The sequence below is a fragment of the Coprinopsis cinerea genome (assembly GCF_000182895.1).
Source record: "Coprinopsis cinerea okayama7#130 chromosome 7 map unlocalized cont3.7, whole genome shotgun sequence".
Classification (NCBI taxonomy): Eukaryota; Fungi; Basidiomycota; class Agaricomycetes; order Agaricales; family Psathyrellaceae; genus Coprinopsis; species Coprinopsis cinerea.
In genome coordinates this window covers 582,816-598,822 of record NW_003307538.1, presented here as the reverse complement: position 1 = coordinate 598,822, position 16,007 = coordinate 582,816, and the positions used below count along the sequence as shown (strand labels likewise).

General features: G+C 51.5%; 8 protein-coding genes across 8 annotated transcripts; 5 read left to right on the top strand and 3 right to left on the bottom strand.

Moving 5' to 3' along the window:
* Positions 1–605: 605 nt before the first annotated feature.
* On the bottom strand, positions 606–1,349 carry CC1G_03988 (cytidine deaminase; the record flags this gene model as incomplete). Its single annotated transcript, XM_001831045.2, has 5 exons — positions 606–840; positions 908–948; positions 1,009–1,052; positions 1,116–1,223; positions 1,301–1,349. The coding sequence occupies 5 exons, from the start codon at positions 1,347–1,349 to the stop codon at positions 606–608; spliced, it is 477 nt and encodes a 158-aa protein (XP_001831097.2).
* Positions 1,350–2,095: 746 nt separating this feature from the next.
* On the bottom strand, positions 2,096–4,100 carry CC1G_03987 (squalene epoxidase). Its single transcript, XM_001831044.2, has 4 exons — positions 3,247–4,100; positions 2,811–3,189; positions 2,661–2,751; positions 2,096–2,603 (listed from the first exon to the last, which is right to left on the bottom strand). Exons 1-4 carry the CDS (start codon positions 3,994–3,996, stop codon positions 2,207–2,209), a joined length of 1,617 nt encoding a protein of 538 aa, XP_001831096.1. The 5' UTR covers positions 3,997–4,100; the 3' UTR covers positions 2,096–2,206.
* Positions 4,101–5,151: 1,051 nt separating this feature from the next.
* CC1G_03986 (hypothetical protein) lies at positions 5,152–7,232 on the top strand (the record flags this gene model as incomplete). Its single annotated transcript, XM_001831043.2, has 4 exons — positions 5,152–5,788; positions 5,841–5,927; positions 5,983–6,652; positions 6,719–7,232. Exons 1-4 carry the CDS (start codon positions 5,212–5,214, stop codon positions 7,230–7,232), a joined length of 1,848 nt encoding a protein of 615 aa, XP_001831095.1. The 5' UTR covers positions 5,152–5,211.
* Positions 7,233–7,362: 130 nt separating this feature from the next.
* Positions 7,363–8,323, bottom strand: CC1G_03985 (hypothetical protein; the record flags this gene model as incomplete). The annotated part of the gene is made up of 5 exons (XM_001831042.1): positions 7,363–7,494; positions 7,570–7,667; positions 7,808–7,928; positions 7,999–8,067; positions 8,135–8,323. The coding sequence occupies 5 exons, from the start codon at positions 8,321–8,323 to the stop codon at positions 7,363–7,365; spliced, it is 609 nt and encodes a 202-aa protein (XP_001831094.1).
* A 789-nt stretch (positions 8,324–9,112) lies between these two features.
* On the top strand, positions 9,113–11,122 carry CC1G_14778 (hypothetical protein; the record flags this gene model as incomplete). The annotated part of the gene is made up of 7 exons (XM_002910754.1): positions 9,113–9,322; positions 9,386–9,466; positions 9,527–9,659; positions 9,717–9,877; positions 10,424–10,464; positions 10,529–10,814; positions 10,871–11,122. 7 exons carry the CDS (start codon positions 9,113–9,115, stop codon positions 11,120–11,122), a joined length of 1,164 nt encoding a protein of 387 aa, XP_002910800.1.
* A 347-nt stretch (positions 11,123–11,469) lies between these two features.
* Positions 11,470–12,571, top strand: CC1G_14777 (hypothetical protein; the record flags this gene model as incomplete). The annotated part of the gene is made up of 4 exons (XM_002910753.1): positions 11,470–11,682; positions 11,776–12,146; positions 12,195–12,243; positions 12,320–12,571. 4 exons carry the CDS (start codon positions 11,470–11,472, stop codon positions 12,569–12,571), a joined length of 885 nt encoding a protein of 294 aa, XP_002910799.1.
* A 315-nt stretch (positions 12,572–12,886) lies between these two features.
* Positions 12,887–13,595, top strand: CC1G_03982 (hypothetical protein; the record flags this gene model as incomplete). Its single annotated transcript, XM_001831039.2, has 3 exons — positions 12,887–12,945; positions 13,001–13,027; positions 13,304–13,595. The coding sequence occupies 3 exons, from the start codon at positions 12,887–12,889 to the stop codon at positions 13,593–13,595; spliced, it is 378 nt and encodes a 125-aa protein (XP_001831091.2).
* A 1,310-nt stretch (positions 13,596–14,905) lies between these two features.
* On the top strand, positions 14,906–15,860 carry CC1G_03981 (hypothetical protein; the record flags this gene model as incomplete). Its single annotated transcript, XM_001831038.1, has 2 exons — positions 14,906–15,403; positions 15,489–15,860. 2 exons carry the CDS (start codon positions 14,906–14,908, stop codon positions 15,858–15,860), a joined length of 870 nt encoding a protein of 289 aa, XP_001831090.1.
* Between the last annotated feature and the right edge of the window lie 147 nt (positions 15,861–16,007).

Sequence of the window (16,007 nt, the reverse complement as noted above, 5' to 3'; positions counted from 1 at the left end):
ACGTATCACAGTGCCTCGTTACGATGGGCGGTGAATACAATTGACGGACGGAATAGCCTCAAAGGGGTCTATGTCCAAATATAAGATGACTTTCATTGGCTGAATGCTTCCTGCCTTCCTTCACATCAGTGATGCTGTGACGGGCGCTAAGACCGTCGATGTCGAGGTACACTCCCAATTGTTGGTGAAATTGAATGACGAGCGTCTATCCCCTTAGTGATCGTATTGTCTGGAGCGCAACTCTGTTTAGCACATGCAAAGGACGTTTGAGCTCACGGCCAGCTTGCAATCATGGTCAATGACGTTGTATACTCAAGATCACGAAACTCATACCATGACAGATTGAGTTCCTGGCTTCACTCGCCTTGTGCGATGTGAGAACATAGATCGAGATACGATCCCCCATCCCAAAATCCGACTTGGAAGTTGGAGGAGGTTGTTTCTGCCGTACTCGACTTGATCTCATTGATGTAGTACTTACATCCCAATCTGTCAAAGTAAACACTTCCGCTGATGGGATTCCAGCTTCGACAAAAGCACCGTTCGAACTAACCAAGTCCAAACCATCATTAGCCTCCCTATACAATCGCGCGCATCTTCAAAAATCAAGATTCCTCCCGAGGCAATTCCAACTGCTCCGGCCCAAAGCTATCAGGAAGCAATTCCGCAAGGTTCGTCAACCTAACCCCGCCCTCGATATACCCCTTCTCCGGTGTCTCATTCTCCTTCAACGGACGAGGATAATCACCAGGTACCAAAAGAATAGGCATCTCATTCGCACAAAACTCGCGGAGAACCTGCCTGCACATCCCACATGGCGAAATCGATGACGGGACGTTGCTATCGTCGTTTTGCGGTGGTGAGATTGGGACTCTGGTTTTGGATGTGGAAAGGAGATGGAACGTACGTCACGACTGCGAGACCGACGAATCGACGCGACCCTTCGCTCTATGGTATGGTTGCGTTCAGTGTTATTGTTGAGGGCGGTTACTAGGATGAATAACGCACGACTGCTTTGACAATTGCAGTTCTTTCAGCGCAGATAGTTCCACCTACAGATCCATACCACGGTTAAAGATAGCATACAGTCTGATATATCTTGGGTGTACACGTACCATACGAGGCATTCTCAATATTAGCACCCTTCACAATCTCACCTTCCGCCGTCAGCAACGCAGCTCCCACAGGAAACCGCGAATACGGGCTATAAGACCCCTTTTTCGCTAACAAATGAGAGAACGGAGTTAGCGAGTGGTCACAGCATCGATCGCCTCGAGCCCCCAAAACAGATAGTACGAACCAGCAAAAGCGCCTTCAATCAACTTCTTCCTCTGTTCTTCAGAAAGCATCTTCTACTCTTAGCAGGACTCTAATCGATGGCGACAGCAGCAGGTGGAGAGATAGCAAACCGCGATCCAAGGCTCCATGTGGGGCAGGAAATAGGGGCTAGATCACGTGCAAAACGCACCCCGCCAGCTGAACAAAATACAAAAGTAAGGTTTATGATGCGCGTGGAACTTCAAGAGAAGTTGTCGCAGCAGTGGGAACGTCAAACAGACAATCCCCTCGCCTTTTACTAGGGGATTCCGTGCCGCTCCCACACTATAATGCTGCGTTTCAATCTTTGGAAACTCTCTCCTCGAAGGAGTCGCATGCTCTGCATGCCTTGGTCTTTATTATTGGCGCGTTCTGTTCTACTTTTCTTTTTCGTTTACCTTTTGTTTCGTTTAATTTGTATTGAGCAGTTTGAAAGACCCCAGCTCTTCATATCGCCGGTCTCGTTGACGAAGGTAAACAGGCTGTCTCCCTCCATGTCAATGTGCGCACCAATCCTCAAACTCCCCAAAACCCGTTTTCCGGGATTGAAGAGTGCGGCAATGCATATTTCTATCCAGAGGGATTATCCTACAGACGACCATAGGAGGGTGGTCAAATGGGGTGAATGGGAGGAACTTGGTGAGGAGTGCGTCAGGCTTTTTTCTGGGTTTCTTCCGAGTTTGATGTTCGGGTGGTTATCTGTCCTACCAAAGAGGTATTCGTTGTGAAACATCCTGTTCTTACATCTTAACCCGCCGGGCGAGTGGTTTCCAGCACCTAAATGGTTGCATGTATAGAAATTAAGCTATATATCCAACAATGAAATAACGAATAGTAATAGTGGTCTAGAGGTATAGTTGTACTAATACAATACATCAAACAAAACGATCTAATACGACGCATTACCGAGCACCGGTACACCCTCCAACGCGCCCAACTGCACCGCCTTGGCATACACAGCAGCCACAAACGCCGCAAACACCACCACAGGCAACACCGTCAACCAAAAGATTTTATTCCTCCTCTTCGTATCCGACGGCGACCACCACCGCACCTCGGTCCACAACAGGGGTCCGAAAACGATACATGCAGTCCAAAAGACGCGGAAGGATTTGATGAGGAGGCCGGGGTACTCGTAGAGGCGGGGCGCGGCGAGGGTGGGTTTGGCGTCGCCGTTTGCGTAGGGAGAAGGTGCGATTGGGCGGGGGTGCGTGAACATTACCCAGATGGAGTAGAAGGCGACGGAGAAGAAGTGGTTGAAAAGGAGGACGGGCGAGGGGGCGATTCTAGGGGATGCGGTTAGTGGATGAATGGTGGATTGGTTACGGATATGGATGGCTTACCCGGAGAGTAATGATACCGGTCCGTTGATGCATTCTCCGCCCCGTTCGAAGTACTTGAAGCAGCCTGTTCTTAGAACTTCGAGGTTATCATCTAGAGTCGGGACGGTTAGCTTCCGAGGGAGTGGTAAAAGCGTGAACCGAAGTACTAACCATCAGCGCCGAACAAGTCATACAGCGCAAAACTAAGAATGTTAACCGTCGAAGCGAGCGGTTTCCGGTTCCAAAACCAAGTGTTCAGCACCTTGCTCACCCTCGGTACGTCGCTCAGATCGGGTATGGTTCCGATAAGATCACGCAGGATGACCACGTCCGATAGCGCAACCGTCATTCCACCGCCTGTCAGAGGATGGCGCATATTCCAGGCATCGCCAATCAGGACGACGCCGTTCTTGCAGCCCGGCCCGTTTTGGTCGACGGCAGGGAGGAAGGAGTTGGGCATTTGGCGGAGGCGGTCTTTGTGGAGGGCGGTTTCGACGGCTTTTTGGATGGTTGAAGGGAGTTGAGGGGCGATGTGGGTGAGGATGTGGCCCTGTGTGGAGTGGAGCTGTTAGCCGAAGTTACGAAAGGGAGAATGGAAAAGGCTTACCTTGAGGTCTTTCGGGAGAGGAGCTTTGACGTCTGCCAGCATACGGGTTTCCCGTTGGCCGATTTGGTAGAACAGAACTGGGCCAGAGTTTTGTACCAATGCGACAGTTCCGTGTTGAGGAATAGGTAGCCTGATATCTTCCAGGACCGCACCGACAAAGTGGCTCCTCGTCGTTGGCTTGAAACCAGACTCGCCCATGACCGATGTCCTAAAGTTGGAGAAGCACCCGTCGGCAATGACGACGAGGTCGGCGTGGTATTGGACCTTGACAGCTTCTGTGGACCCCTCTTCCTTCCGTGAAGCAGTAACACCGATGATATGTTTGGGGTTTCCCTCCTCCTGGATGAGGTCGGTGACAGTCGCCTCAATCACGTCGACGCCTTTGGCCTGCTTCGCCGCTTTGCGTAGGTTGTTGATGAACCTCCCATGGTGGAAACTCCTGCCCTCAAAGCCAGACGGGTACGGAATCTGCACTGATTGACCCTGCTTGAGCACGCAGTAACCCTTGACGGGGATGGCGTCGATGCCCTCCACTGTTGATTCGAGACCGAGCTGTTTGAGCGCGATGACGCCGCCGGGCTGGAGCAGCTCGCCGACGATGCGGTCGGGTTGGGCGAGGGAGCGTTCGAGGAGGGCTATCCGCAGGCGCTTGGAACGATAAGGGAGGGTGGACAGCCCGTGTGCCAGAGCGCATCCTGCAATGCCTGCACCGACAATCACGACATCATAGTGGTTTTCTGCTTTTGCCATCGAGGTCGCGTCGCTGTCGTCGTCTATGGAATCGTCGCTGTCGTTGGCGTTCGTGCCGTGAGGAAGGGGAAGAGGAAGAGGGGGATTTCGTGAAGGGAATGTTGGAGAGAGCGCAGACTTTTTGTGTCAGGAAACCACATTCCGTGGCAAGTCGTCCCATTTCACGGTTACCCCATTCGGGAATACCACCGATCAAGGCTCGGTGAGAGGCAAAGGCATCTGGATTGCGGTCGAGTTGCCGCGCCGATTCTGGAATCCAGGTAATGTTATTGGAGGCCTCTGTACGACAATTAAATGGCCAGATATTGAGGAAAGGATGTGTTTTGGACATCTTGCACTCGGGTCAGATCAATTAAACGACGACGTCGGGATTCGATCGAGGGCACAGTCGCCCACCATGAATCGTCGGGCGCTTTGCCGGTGGACTGCAGATGTACACCCTGTTAGAATGGAAAGGGCGGTTCAATACAAACTGATGGTGACACCATACTGATAATTATTTTCCGTTCTTCGAGGTTAGATAACGCTACCTGCTGCTGCGCTCTTTCACATGATTTCACCTTGGGCTCTTGCGCTGTCTCCCACACTGAAAGCATCTCCCTGCTCATACTCTCCTAAAGTACTTACCTGAGCCGCGTCCTCTAATCAACTACCTTCAGAGGTACCGCAGACTGCTGCTGCTTCTCCTCGTGTAGAGTTCAGTCAGTACCGTAACTGATATATGATGGCGCGATCCTTGATCACGAAGCACAGGAACTTTGTCAATGAAGATTGGCAACGAACTATGAGCCGCCCTTCTCCATGCTAGCTCTGGGGTACTGTCGTGGCCAGATACCGCAACACGGGCGGCTAGGAGTAGGCGTCTATTCTGAGTTCCCCCGCGGGGGCCGTCTGGATCCGTCATTCCGAGTCCTATGTGAGTGTATGACAGGCTTATCCAGAGATCCCACCATGCACTCCACCTCCAGTACTTTCCCTGAAGTACTTTCCTTCGTTGTTAGCCACTGCATGGATTCGTGTCCAAGGGGAAAAGAGTTCCGAGAGTATCGGAGGGCTAGGGCCAAACACGGTCAACGTGATGCATTGATGGCCGGGGAACGGCATGCATAATTAAATGAACATGGTACACGAGCCCCTAGCCACTCGTCATAATCCTTCTTCTTCCAGAACTTCACCCTACATCGTCTTCAAAACCACACAGTCACACTACGAAACATGACAGACACGTCCTCCGACCAACTCAGAAAAAACTTCGAGTCCATGAACCTCGGTACAGGCAAGGAACCCTACGAAGAGTCCGTCACCGAGTACAACCTCCCCGGCGGGCTCGTCGTCCTCCCAAAAGTCTGGGAAAAAATCCAAGTCCGCGAGCGTATCGCCAGGGTATTCGAAATAGCCCTTCTTCAAGGCCAAAATACCAACCAATCTGTCCTCTGGTCAGTCCTGGTGGCTCTTTTATTCCGCAACGGCGTGCCCGGTTCGGAGGGTGCCAAGTCGCTCGAAAGTCCACGCCAGTTCTGCGAGATGCTGGTGGAGTGGAGGAAGGTTGCGGGAGCGTGTGAGGAGCTTACAGAGGCGTTGCAGGCTATGCAGAGTGGCGAGCTGTCGGAGAGTTTCGCGACGTTCGGATCCGTCGTAGTTTGGATGTTCAGCATCGCGATCGGCTTGGAGACCGAGAAGTTATCTACAGCATCGCAAGAGGTGCAGAAGGCAATGATAGCCTTGGACAAGCTCAGGGATATCATAGAGAGGGGGAACACACCTGACGAGGCTCAGGAAGACGACGAACAAGGTAGGACTTTATGTTTTTTCGTCACTGAGTTTGATGCTCATCCGTTGATCAGCAGCGTCGAGTTCAACTACAACTCCGCCTACCGCCAACAAACCTCGAGTCGTACAAATGCCTTTTGGGAACGCCAAGAATGAAAATCGTAGGTGTATTCACAGTTCCATACCCCATATACCTGATTTTAACACCTCGCCCAGTGCCTGAAGACATCGAGAAACGCTTCACGGAATTCGAGCTGACGCCCGTGGACAAGATTCCACTCAAAGTCAAGAACGGCAAGGTCGTAGAGCCCGACATCATATCTACCTACGTCCCCTCCGCTCCCGTCGACGAATCGAAGGAAGACCCAGATGGCCACACGATCTGGATCACGAGTCCAGCATCCAAAGCCAAGTACTTCGCCCACAAGAACTGGCCTCGGCCTCTCCCCAAAATCCGCAACAGGCTCGTCGTACGCGAGACGGGCGACGGATCTGGCTTGGGCGTCTTCGCCACGGAAGACATCAAGCGCTACGAACCCGTCCTCGTCGAGCGCCCGTTCCTCGTCTATCCCATCCAGAATATCTTTGGTCGGATTAACTCCGAAGGGCTGAGCGAGCTGTCCGACAACCAGATTGCGCAGTTGTACATGAAGAAGGCGGAGGGTATGCTTCGCTACGCTGTTGATCAGCAGATGATGTCCCGTGCGAGGAAAGGGTTCTTGGAGTTGGGGAATTCGCATTTGAATGACGGGAGTGGACCTCTGTTGGGAATCGTCAGGACGAATGGGTTTGGAATATCCTTTGGTGAGCGACTTCCCGGCCTGGACGACGAATTCAACCAGGGGTACGCTGCTATCGCGAAGGTTGGCAGTCGGTTCAACCATAGGTGCGTCTTCCTTTCTACTCTGACTTCAATTCGAGTGGGCCAGCTAACGGGAAATCGCTCTGCTAGCTGCACTCCAGACGTCGTCCAAGGCTTCGACGCTGCGACATTCTCCATTCGATTCACCGCCACCCGGGACATCAAAGCAGGTTCCCAAGTCCACGTCGGCTACGCTCTCACCAACGCTCCCAAAGCCGAGCGCCAAAAGGCCCTCGAGAGGTACGGCTTCGAATGTAAATGCCGCGCCTGCGTCCACGCCACCCCTCAATCCGACAAACTGCGCCAAATCTCCAACAAGATGACGCAGACGATGCGTCGGCAGGCCATTAACGTTTGGTCTAAAGACCGGAAGCTTACTGAAGATGTTTTGAAGCCTGTGTTGGAGATGAAGAAGAGGATGGAGGAGGAGGGGTTGGATACGATTGAGGCGGGGTATACGACGATTTATGAGATTATGCATCGGGTTTATGGGCAGGTTGGGAATAGGAGGAAGGAGAAGGAGGTTTTGGCGTTGATGATGGAGCATATTAATGGGTCGCTTGCGGAGGAGGAGTGGAGGACTGGGGTGAAGCCTGTGTGTTGAATTGGACGCGAAATGACGACCACTCTCTCTATGCTTTCTTGCAATCGCTTTCCACTACTACTGCTTTGACGTGTAAAACTGCTCTGCGTTTGTATTCGATGTACTATTATACTTGTCTTGAAGAGTTATGTTACCAACATGGTTGTCCCCACTCGATCGCACACCAAGTCTGATAGAAGAGTTCGGCCGTTTCGCGTCCTTCTTGTACGAGACGGGATTCCCGGATAGGCGCCAAGAGCTCTTTACCGCTCACGAATTGGAACTAAGGAAAACACAAACGAGTTCAATCAATTCGTCTCGACCTTATTAGGTAGACAGACTGGTTGGTGGTACGCACGAAGTATCGTTCCAAGTCCCACTCCATCTCGCCAAAGGCTCCAGTCAAACTTGCAGTACTTGTGTCAAACTCTCTGAGGAGATCGATACCGCCGGTTTCTGCACGACAACAAGAGGGTAGTGTTAGTTTAGTGCTAGTTCACGATTGGGAAATGGAACTTGAGATCATTAAAGTGTGGGCGCCAGTAGTGGGCGCTAACAAGTGCCACGACTTAATCTGATAAATGATTATCGATTACCATTGATTCGAGTAACGTGCGACCTCAGGTTACGCAGGGCGTTGGCACCGTTTGCTTGGTACGGCTTCATGTCCTCTATGAATTCGTCTGACCATTTGGTGTTTGTGAAAGGACCGTTTGTCTGGTAAATGGTGGTTGTCAGTCAAGTCTGAAAGGGGTACGGTGCTGAATAAAGGAGGAGGGGAACGTACTCTGATGGCGACTTGGTACTCTCCGTGACGAACGTAGCTGGTGAGTGTGTCCATCGATGATTTGACAGCCTAAAGGTTTCGAAAGTTAAATCCCAGGAGAAAGGATTCGAGGCGCTGGAATGCAGGTTGGTAGTACCTCGAAGTCCTCCGTCGTGGCCTCCTGGGATAAAGCTACAATGTCGCCCTCGAGTTTCTTCCATGATTGGTCGATGTGCTCTAGGGAGAGCTTGAGCTCTGGGATATAGGCGCGCTTGGAGGTGGGATTGGCGAGGGCGGCTGGTGCAACGAGGAAGGAGATGGCGAGAACGATAGTTGAGATCAGCATATCGATATCTAAACAGTGGAGAAGTGTGTATTAGGTGTGGTTCTGAATCGAATGTTAGGTTGCTGTGATCACTCGCTCTATTCTTATGGCTCGTATTTAAACTCTACTGAAAGCACCAGACGGTGTATACCTCCTCGGATATGCCTTGGAATAACTATGTATATATCGATGAAGTCACAGCGAACGTTCCACTGTACGAAGGTATTCATTCCCTTAATCGAAACAATGGTTTACTCACCATTCGGCCAGCTCGGACATGTGAAGTATATCGTCGTAGGTCGAGCACCTGAGGCTGACTTTTCTCGTGAGCCGCCCATGCTCAAACATCGGCGGTAGAACGTCAAAGGGAATATCTCGCAACAACCTATGTTGTCAGAGGTTGGGATTCGAAGTCGTGCATGAGCATGGGTGAGTGAGATGAATAAGGGATAATACACGAGTTGGAATTCGTGTGAGTGTCAAGTCCTCGTAGGTGGGTAGTTGCTGTACATTTAAGGTGAAAGGGTCTTGGGCGTGACGGGATCCAATGCCCATGGGCGGATGTCAGAAGACCTCTGGGGTGGTCTGCTTTGTTCTGCTCGTGGGTTACTCTGATACTGACACAACAAGAAGCTCCTTGCCCACCCAAGGCACTCAGGCAGCCACCTAAAGTCTGTTTTGAACTTCCCAGCCACCTCAACGCCCCACGATCCGCTCTTTCCGAAGTTGTTGCCTATTCCAACAGGGCACAAAGGATTTAAGTACACACCTCGTCCCCCATAGCCTCGCATAATCCCACTATCGACAGTCATGTTCCAAGTCTTTCATATCCTCCTCACGCTCCTGCTTGTCGGCCTCGCAACTGCCCAGGGACCAAGTCCTCTATGTGGAGTGACCAATCCCGATGGAAAGACTTCCTACGAGAACGCGATCGACATTGCGTTCCCCAAGGCGTTGGCCGAATACGATGCTGCCATTTGTGCGTTCCCCGAGGCTGATGCGACTCCAGAGGACGTTGATGTGCGTATTCCTATCAAAGTCCTAAAACGACTTCGAATTCATGACGTACACTTGGGCGCTTAGGGACTATATCACGCTTCAAGTGAATTCTATCGGAAATGGCTCGATAATTTCGTCTCCCCCTTGTGGTGGGTCGAGACAGAGGTGACTTCTACGTCTTGAGTACCTCAGAGATACGCTTCTCACAGCACATTTCTACCCCAGGTCTTCAGAAACTGCACAACCGCGCCCGCAGCCGTCCAAGCAGTATACGACTCGACACCGAAAGTATGGGCGCTTCTACCGCAACTCCGAAAGATAATGAACGCACTTTCGCGCTTCGAGCCCCAAATCCTCGGTGAGTCTGCCAACTTCCGCAGAAACCCGCATTCTGAAAGCTAACTTGTTCCGATAGCTCAAGGGCGTCCTGGCCATATGGCTAATTACCAGCCACTTGACTATCTGGCGTACAACATGTGGCATACGACTACCGATTTGATTCACCAGAGGATTGCCAAGGGGGAGAGAACCGCCTTTGAAGATGCCGTCAGGGAGTACTATGAGTCCGTTGAAGCTGTGCGTGCACAGTACTACCGGGAGGGATATGGACAACAGCCTCGCCCGTAGACGTCATGTCGGAGATGTAGCTACAAGTGATACCATTCTCTCTACGTGCTTGTTGATTTCGTGACCCAAAGGCTTCCAGCGACACAGAGCTTTTCATCCAAATACAAGGGCTGTAAATTTCAAACTACCATTGCATCGGAGGGCTTGATGACATCGGAGGGCTTGGAGGTCGCTTGGGAGAGCCACATGGTCACTGGTACATACTCAATGTAGTTGTGCTTACGTTCTCGTTCATTTCGGAAACTTCGAGGTGAGAAAGTGAAAACAAGTACAATCCTCGCTGAACGATAAGTATCTCCGACAGCACAGCATGTAGGCTTTCCCTCATACCCCATCGAAGCCAGGGTACCAGACCGCTCCCAAGCTGCAGCTGGTCCCCTCGCTCCGTCCTGTCTGGAGGTCTATAGTAGTCTTGCCGACACCTCAATCGAATTGAACTGCGTCGAGTCACTACCCCGACATCAATAACCATCGTTGATTTTGTCCCATCCACAGCACCATATCTTGGACAAACGAACACGGGTTCTGAGGGAAAGGTGCGTCCGACAGCTGCGCGGTATCCGGACGTCCGGATGTTTAACTCTGGCCTTCCTGAAACAGAGAAATGTCTACGCCTTTGGAGGAATTCTTCGCCCAGTTTGCTCCCGGATTTATCTATCGGTCTAACCGACCCGCCAACCAAGAGTTTTATCGACTCTGCGACTGGAATGGGTGGGAGCGCGAAGATCCAGAGCGGGAGGAGGCGTACCAACAGTTTCAAGACGCGCTCGTCCAGCAGTTCAACGAGAACTATGGTACCGATCATCAAAATCTGGAGGCCTGGCAAGGCCTCTGCGCACGCCTCGGTATACACCCGATTCCCAGCACCCTCAAGCAGGCAAGGCAGGTTCGTCTCCGAAGTCTTCACACTTTGCTTGCTCCAGACACTAATAGACCGAGTAGAAAGTGAAATCGACCCATGTGAACTTGGTTGATCTCACCCAGGGCTACGACGGGAGTCGTGAGATCACCATTTTCCCAACTGAATACGCGCTGAGCGAGTATACCAAGGATAATGGACTGTTCTTCCCGAGGGAGAACGCCAACTCGGGTAACCTTCTCAAATATCTGTTACGAAATATCATGAATCCAGGTGCCTCGAGGGGTGGGCACCACGGAAGATCTCGCCGACGCCGAGGCGGAGGAAGTTCGTGAATCTTATCTCACATCCGTATGCAATTGGCTGGTGATCACTTCTCTCTCGAGATAACTCAGCCAGGTCCAGTTCTCTCTTCATCTTGCGTATAAAATAGTGTCTCTGGATAGTTGTACTTCCGTGTAATCCTACCTTTGTGCACTCCCTTTTTTTCCAAAGGTACTCCCTACTGGGAATAGGCGCCCAAGTAAGCAATTGATCGGGGCCTTCAATCGCGATATACAAAGCTTTCTCGCCGTCTCTATGTACACCTCGTGGCTTCCTTCCGTAAAGCTTAATCGACGCATGAGAAACGACCAACACGTGCCTCGAGCTTAAGTTCGGGGGTGCTGTGGGCACGGGCACGATGTTTCCTCATTCCCAGTCGAATCTAGGGTACCGTGTTCTCCGCGAGTCCCCTCGATTCCTACTGTCCACTAGGCTTGCATTTACCCCTAAACCTCGGACGCAGCTTCGAGTTGACGAGTCTTTCGCTGAGTTCTACCGCAAGAATGAATATGATGCGCCCCTCTCCTCTTCTACTATCGATCGCGACAGTCAGGGGATTACTGTACCCCAGGTTCGTTAGACCAATACTTGCCCGAGACGTAAGCTCCATCTCTTGACCATTCTCCATCGTCCCGTCGCACTGAGAACTTGAAAACGATCCCAGAGTCGTCTCAGAGTCTACATCACCAGTTCCTCTCGGATTTACAGCACCCCGTCGAAGACTCCTCCCAGGAGCGCCAAAGCGCACACCGCCAAGCAGCCCAACTCAGACACAGATTACAATCCCAAAGCCACCCGCCTCGCTGCTTTCTTTGCCCAGTACGCCCCCGAGTTCAAGTATCAACCATCGAACCCCGCAAATCACGAGTTCCATCGTTTGCAAAAGCTGAAGGGATGGAAGATCCCAAAGTCCTCGAAGGAGACCTCGAAGGAGGGTCAGGAGAATCCGACCAAAAAGAAAAAGAAGAAGAAGACCAAAGGGGAGAAAGCATATAAAGCGTTTCAAGATGCTCTCGTGATGCAGTTTAACGATACGTACGGGACTGACGAGTCGGATTTAGCAAGTTGGCAAGCTCTTTGCAGGGCGATCGGGTTCGCCCCTATACCGGACACCTTGAAACATTGTCAGCAGGTGGGTGTTCTCTTGTGGACTGTCGCTTTCCTATTTACAATTTCCTAACTCTGTTATCCACTTGTCTCCCGTTTAGGTTGTCGAACAGACATTTGTAAATCTCGTCGACCTCACGGAAAAAAGAGAACCCCTAATCAAGTTCCGAACCGAACCAGAGCTCTCTTCTTACACACGGAAAACGCACCGAATCTTTCCCAAGAAAAATGCGTATGCCCGTGGCTTGCTGCGTCATCTACTTCGTAAGATCGTCCGACCCGACCCAAAGCGCGGTAAAACGGCCAGACATGCTGTAGCCAAATTGAAAGGGGCGTCGTCAAAAGAACGATGACTCTTGATAGTTTTCTTCGAATCCCAGATATATACTGTCTACATTATCATGGTTAAACAATCAGCTACGTTGCCATTTTGAACTAACGGTTGCGAGATGGAGATCTTCACCGATCCACATGTTTCTCGATGGGTACTTAGAAGGCTTCAGTGGACCCTACTTCTGAGATGGCATAAGCGCCCAACCAGAGTCTGACTCATTGGACGACACGTATAAATAGGAAACCACGATACTTATCAATTCAGATTTGGCAGTCCTGCTGTAGTCCCACAGCACCCCTTATGATCAAGGGCCCTTAACAGTTCTGAATCTACCATGACAGATAAGCGCCCCAACACAGCCCTGTGTCCTCCTTCCACTGGCAGAAGACTCATGTGAGATATAAGGCGCTCAGGAGACTTCTTACCGAGTCATTCCGAGTCATTCAAGAGCTCAGGGCTCCGAGGAGGCAGAGCTGTAAGCATACGCACCTATAAATGAAACGACGAAAGGGGACCCCAGGGCACCAAGTGCCGCTCCCCGTTCTTGGGCTCCATAAAGCCTAGCCAGCCGCTTGGTAGTATGACGGACCACGAATCCCCAAACGAAGCTACCGTAGTCCCTCCCATTCCCAGTGCCAAAACCCTTCGAAACAGGAAGAAGAAAGCGGTGAGAGTCGCATCGTTATTGTCCGCGTAGAAAGATTAACCATGACTAATGACTGATATTCATATCGCGCCTGCCATAATTTAGAGAGCGAAAGCAAACAAGGCGAGCCAAAAAGCGTCTGTTCACACCACCACCACCACCACCACCACCTCCTCCTCCTCCTCCAATCCCGGTAGCAACGCAAGTATCATCGACATCGACAGCGCTCCCATCCACCCACCCACCAGTCCAAGCTCTGACCCGCCCTCGAAACCGACTTCAAGTTCCCAACTTGACTCACTTGAATCGCAACTTCCGCGCCGTACAGCCGATGTCACCGCATCCCAACGACACGAATCGGAATCACATCGAGCTTCGCATCCGTGTTCAGCTCTGAACCAGATGGATTACTATGCACATGACTACTGTTACGACGCGCCATATTTCACTGTTCCAGTCCAATGGAATGATTGGACTCAGAAGCGAGCACATTCCCAGTGGGAGAAGGATACCCGTAGATCGTTCTTCAGCGAATGTAGCACGGCGGTTCTCACAACCGATTTACGTTACTCGGAGAGGTCATCGGGACGTGATGCTTGGACGGAGTATTACTTTGGGCGGGGGTCGGAGAAAGAACGAGGGGGTTGAACTTGGAGGAGCGTGAGCATGATCACGCGAAAAAGAATAAGCGCCCGTAACGCAAGGCTGATTAAGTATATAGTGTCCTGTCGCACCAATCCCACGTCCAGTAGTATACACACAGATCTATGCCCCCGCATACGATCTACCCCTATCACATATGTACATACAGAGAATCAGATGGTCTTTCCAAGACAACCCCGATTCCCAGGTACTAGTATCAGTATCAGATAAGCGCCCGTACCGACATGCATGTGGGTCTCGTCCGTATCCGCAGCCATTCAGGATCCACTGAGCAATCCAGAGGGGCCTCGTCTCCAGTAGAGATCAATCTCCAAAAGGCTGGAGGGTGAATCATGCCCTCACCTCGAACCACACATGTCCACCTTGCGGCCCAGCTAATAATATAACTTAGGAGTGTTGAATCTGGTACAAAAACTAGGCCTCCCCTATCCCCTATTGCAGATGTCAATTGATCCTGCGTACGCGTGCAGACACGAACGAAATGTTATCGATGGACAGCACCTCGGGTGTAAGGAGTCACGATGTAACACGACCCACGTCAAATAAGCGCTCAAAGAAAAGAGAAGCTTCTTCCCCAGGGGTGTGTGAGAACAAGAGGCGCCTCGAGGCACTAAGGTCTCGACCAAGAAGGTGTTAAGGTTCACTCCAGGAAGGCATATAAATAATAAGAAGGTCTGAGTGTTAAGAATCACATCGCCACGCCTTGCTACTGCTGCGCACGCACAAACCGAGTGATCCCCTCAAGTCCAGTCCTGCCCCACATCCAACGAATATCCAACCCATACGCTCAAGAGCGCCATGCCAGACCCAGTCCAAACCCAAACAGGAGCAGCTTCAAAAGAGTCCACAAGTAAAAAGAGCGGATACTGGAAGAAACGCAGAGCGGTGAGCCATTCATTCCTTTGGCGATCGATGCGCGGAAAGGGAGAGAAAATTGTACTGATTTGTCGATCGGTCGTCCTACTATGTGTGGGATCGATGGTTGTTTGGAAGTAGCAATTGAGGGAGAAGAAAGTGGGGGCTAGAACGGGGGCTGCAGGTGCGATGGAACCCGTGCCTCCACTCGAGGCGACCATAGTCGAAGTGGTTGAGGATGACGTTGGACCGGATAGCGCGGGGGAGAACCAAGATGTGCAACAAGAGCAAGAGCAAGAGCAGATCCAGGGGCAAGACCAAGGACAAACCCAAGAACCAGTACAAGCCCCTCAAACCAGAGCATCCAACGAAGACACAGGTCCTCCTCCACGAATCGACGGTCCCTTACAAACCTTCTTCGACCGCTTCCTCCCCAACTTCATCTTCGACCCCCGCAACCCCTCCTACGACGAGTACCACCGCCTCGAAGCCTTCCGAAAACAGACCAACCACCCGTCGCTCGCGACGACTACGCGTAAAGCGCTGCTGGAGGAGTTCAGGATCGCTTTGATCGAGCAGTTCCATTTTAGGTTTGGGAGGGATGTGGAGAGTTTGGATGCGTGGAGGGCGTTGTGCGTGGCGATGAAGATTGAGCCCGTGCCTGATACTTTGAAGGAGGCGCGAAAGGTGAGTACTATGTAAATGATTAGTTGTTAATTCTTCTCTTCGAGGATAGGTAGTGTCAAAGGTCTCACTACTAACCGTACCACAGGCGGTGTTCAATACACATGTCAACCTCGTGGACCTAACAGACGAATACGAAGACTGGGGCCGCCTCACCAAGTTCAGCTCCGAAGCCGAGTTGAGCGACTACACCCTCCGCACCAAGTACATCTTCCCGAGAAACAAGATCAACAGGCGGACGATCTTGTATATGCTGTTGCGCCGGATTTACTTCCCGCCGCCGGTGGGGACTGTGAGAAATGAGCGTAACCGGCTGGTGATCCCGGGTTCTGCGCCCAGAGAGGAGGGTGGTCCGAAGCAGAAGAGGGGGAGGAGGGGTGCGAGGAGGAGGAAGGGGAGTAGGAGGACTGATTCCTCCGACGTCCCCGTGAATAACCCTGAAACTGGAGGTCAACCATGAACGACGTTTGGGGCACTGTACTCACTCAGTGTCCTACTAATTGAACCCTGATTCTGACTGATAACGATTAGGATTCGATTCACAATATCCGGTTACATAACGCCTCATTGAATCATGAATGACGAATGAATGGAATTGGAGATGGTG

What these genes read in the sequence shown, in the direction of transcription:
- CC1G_03987 (XM_001831044.2), bottom strand. Translation starts at nt 3,996, where the DNA reads ATGGCAAAAGCAGAAAACCACTATGATGTCGTGATTGTCGGTGCAGGC. An exon ending in CTCTCCCGAAAGACCTCAAG is followed by an intron (nt 3,190 to 3,246) that starts GTAAGCCTTTTC and finishes CACTCCACACAG; the next exon opens with GGCCACATCCTCACCCACAT. An exon ending in TGACTTGTTCGGCGCTGATG is followed by an intron (nt 2,752 to 2,810) that starts GTTAGTACTTCG and finishes TCCCGACTCTAG; the next exon opens with ATGATAACCTCGAAGTTCTA.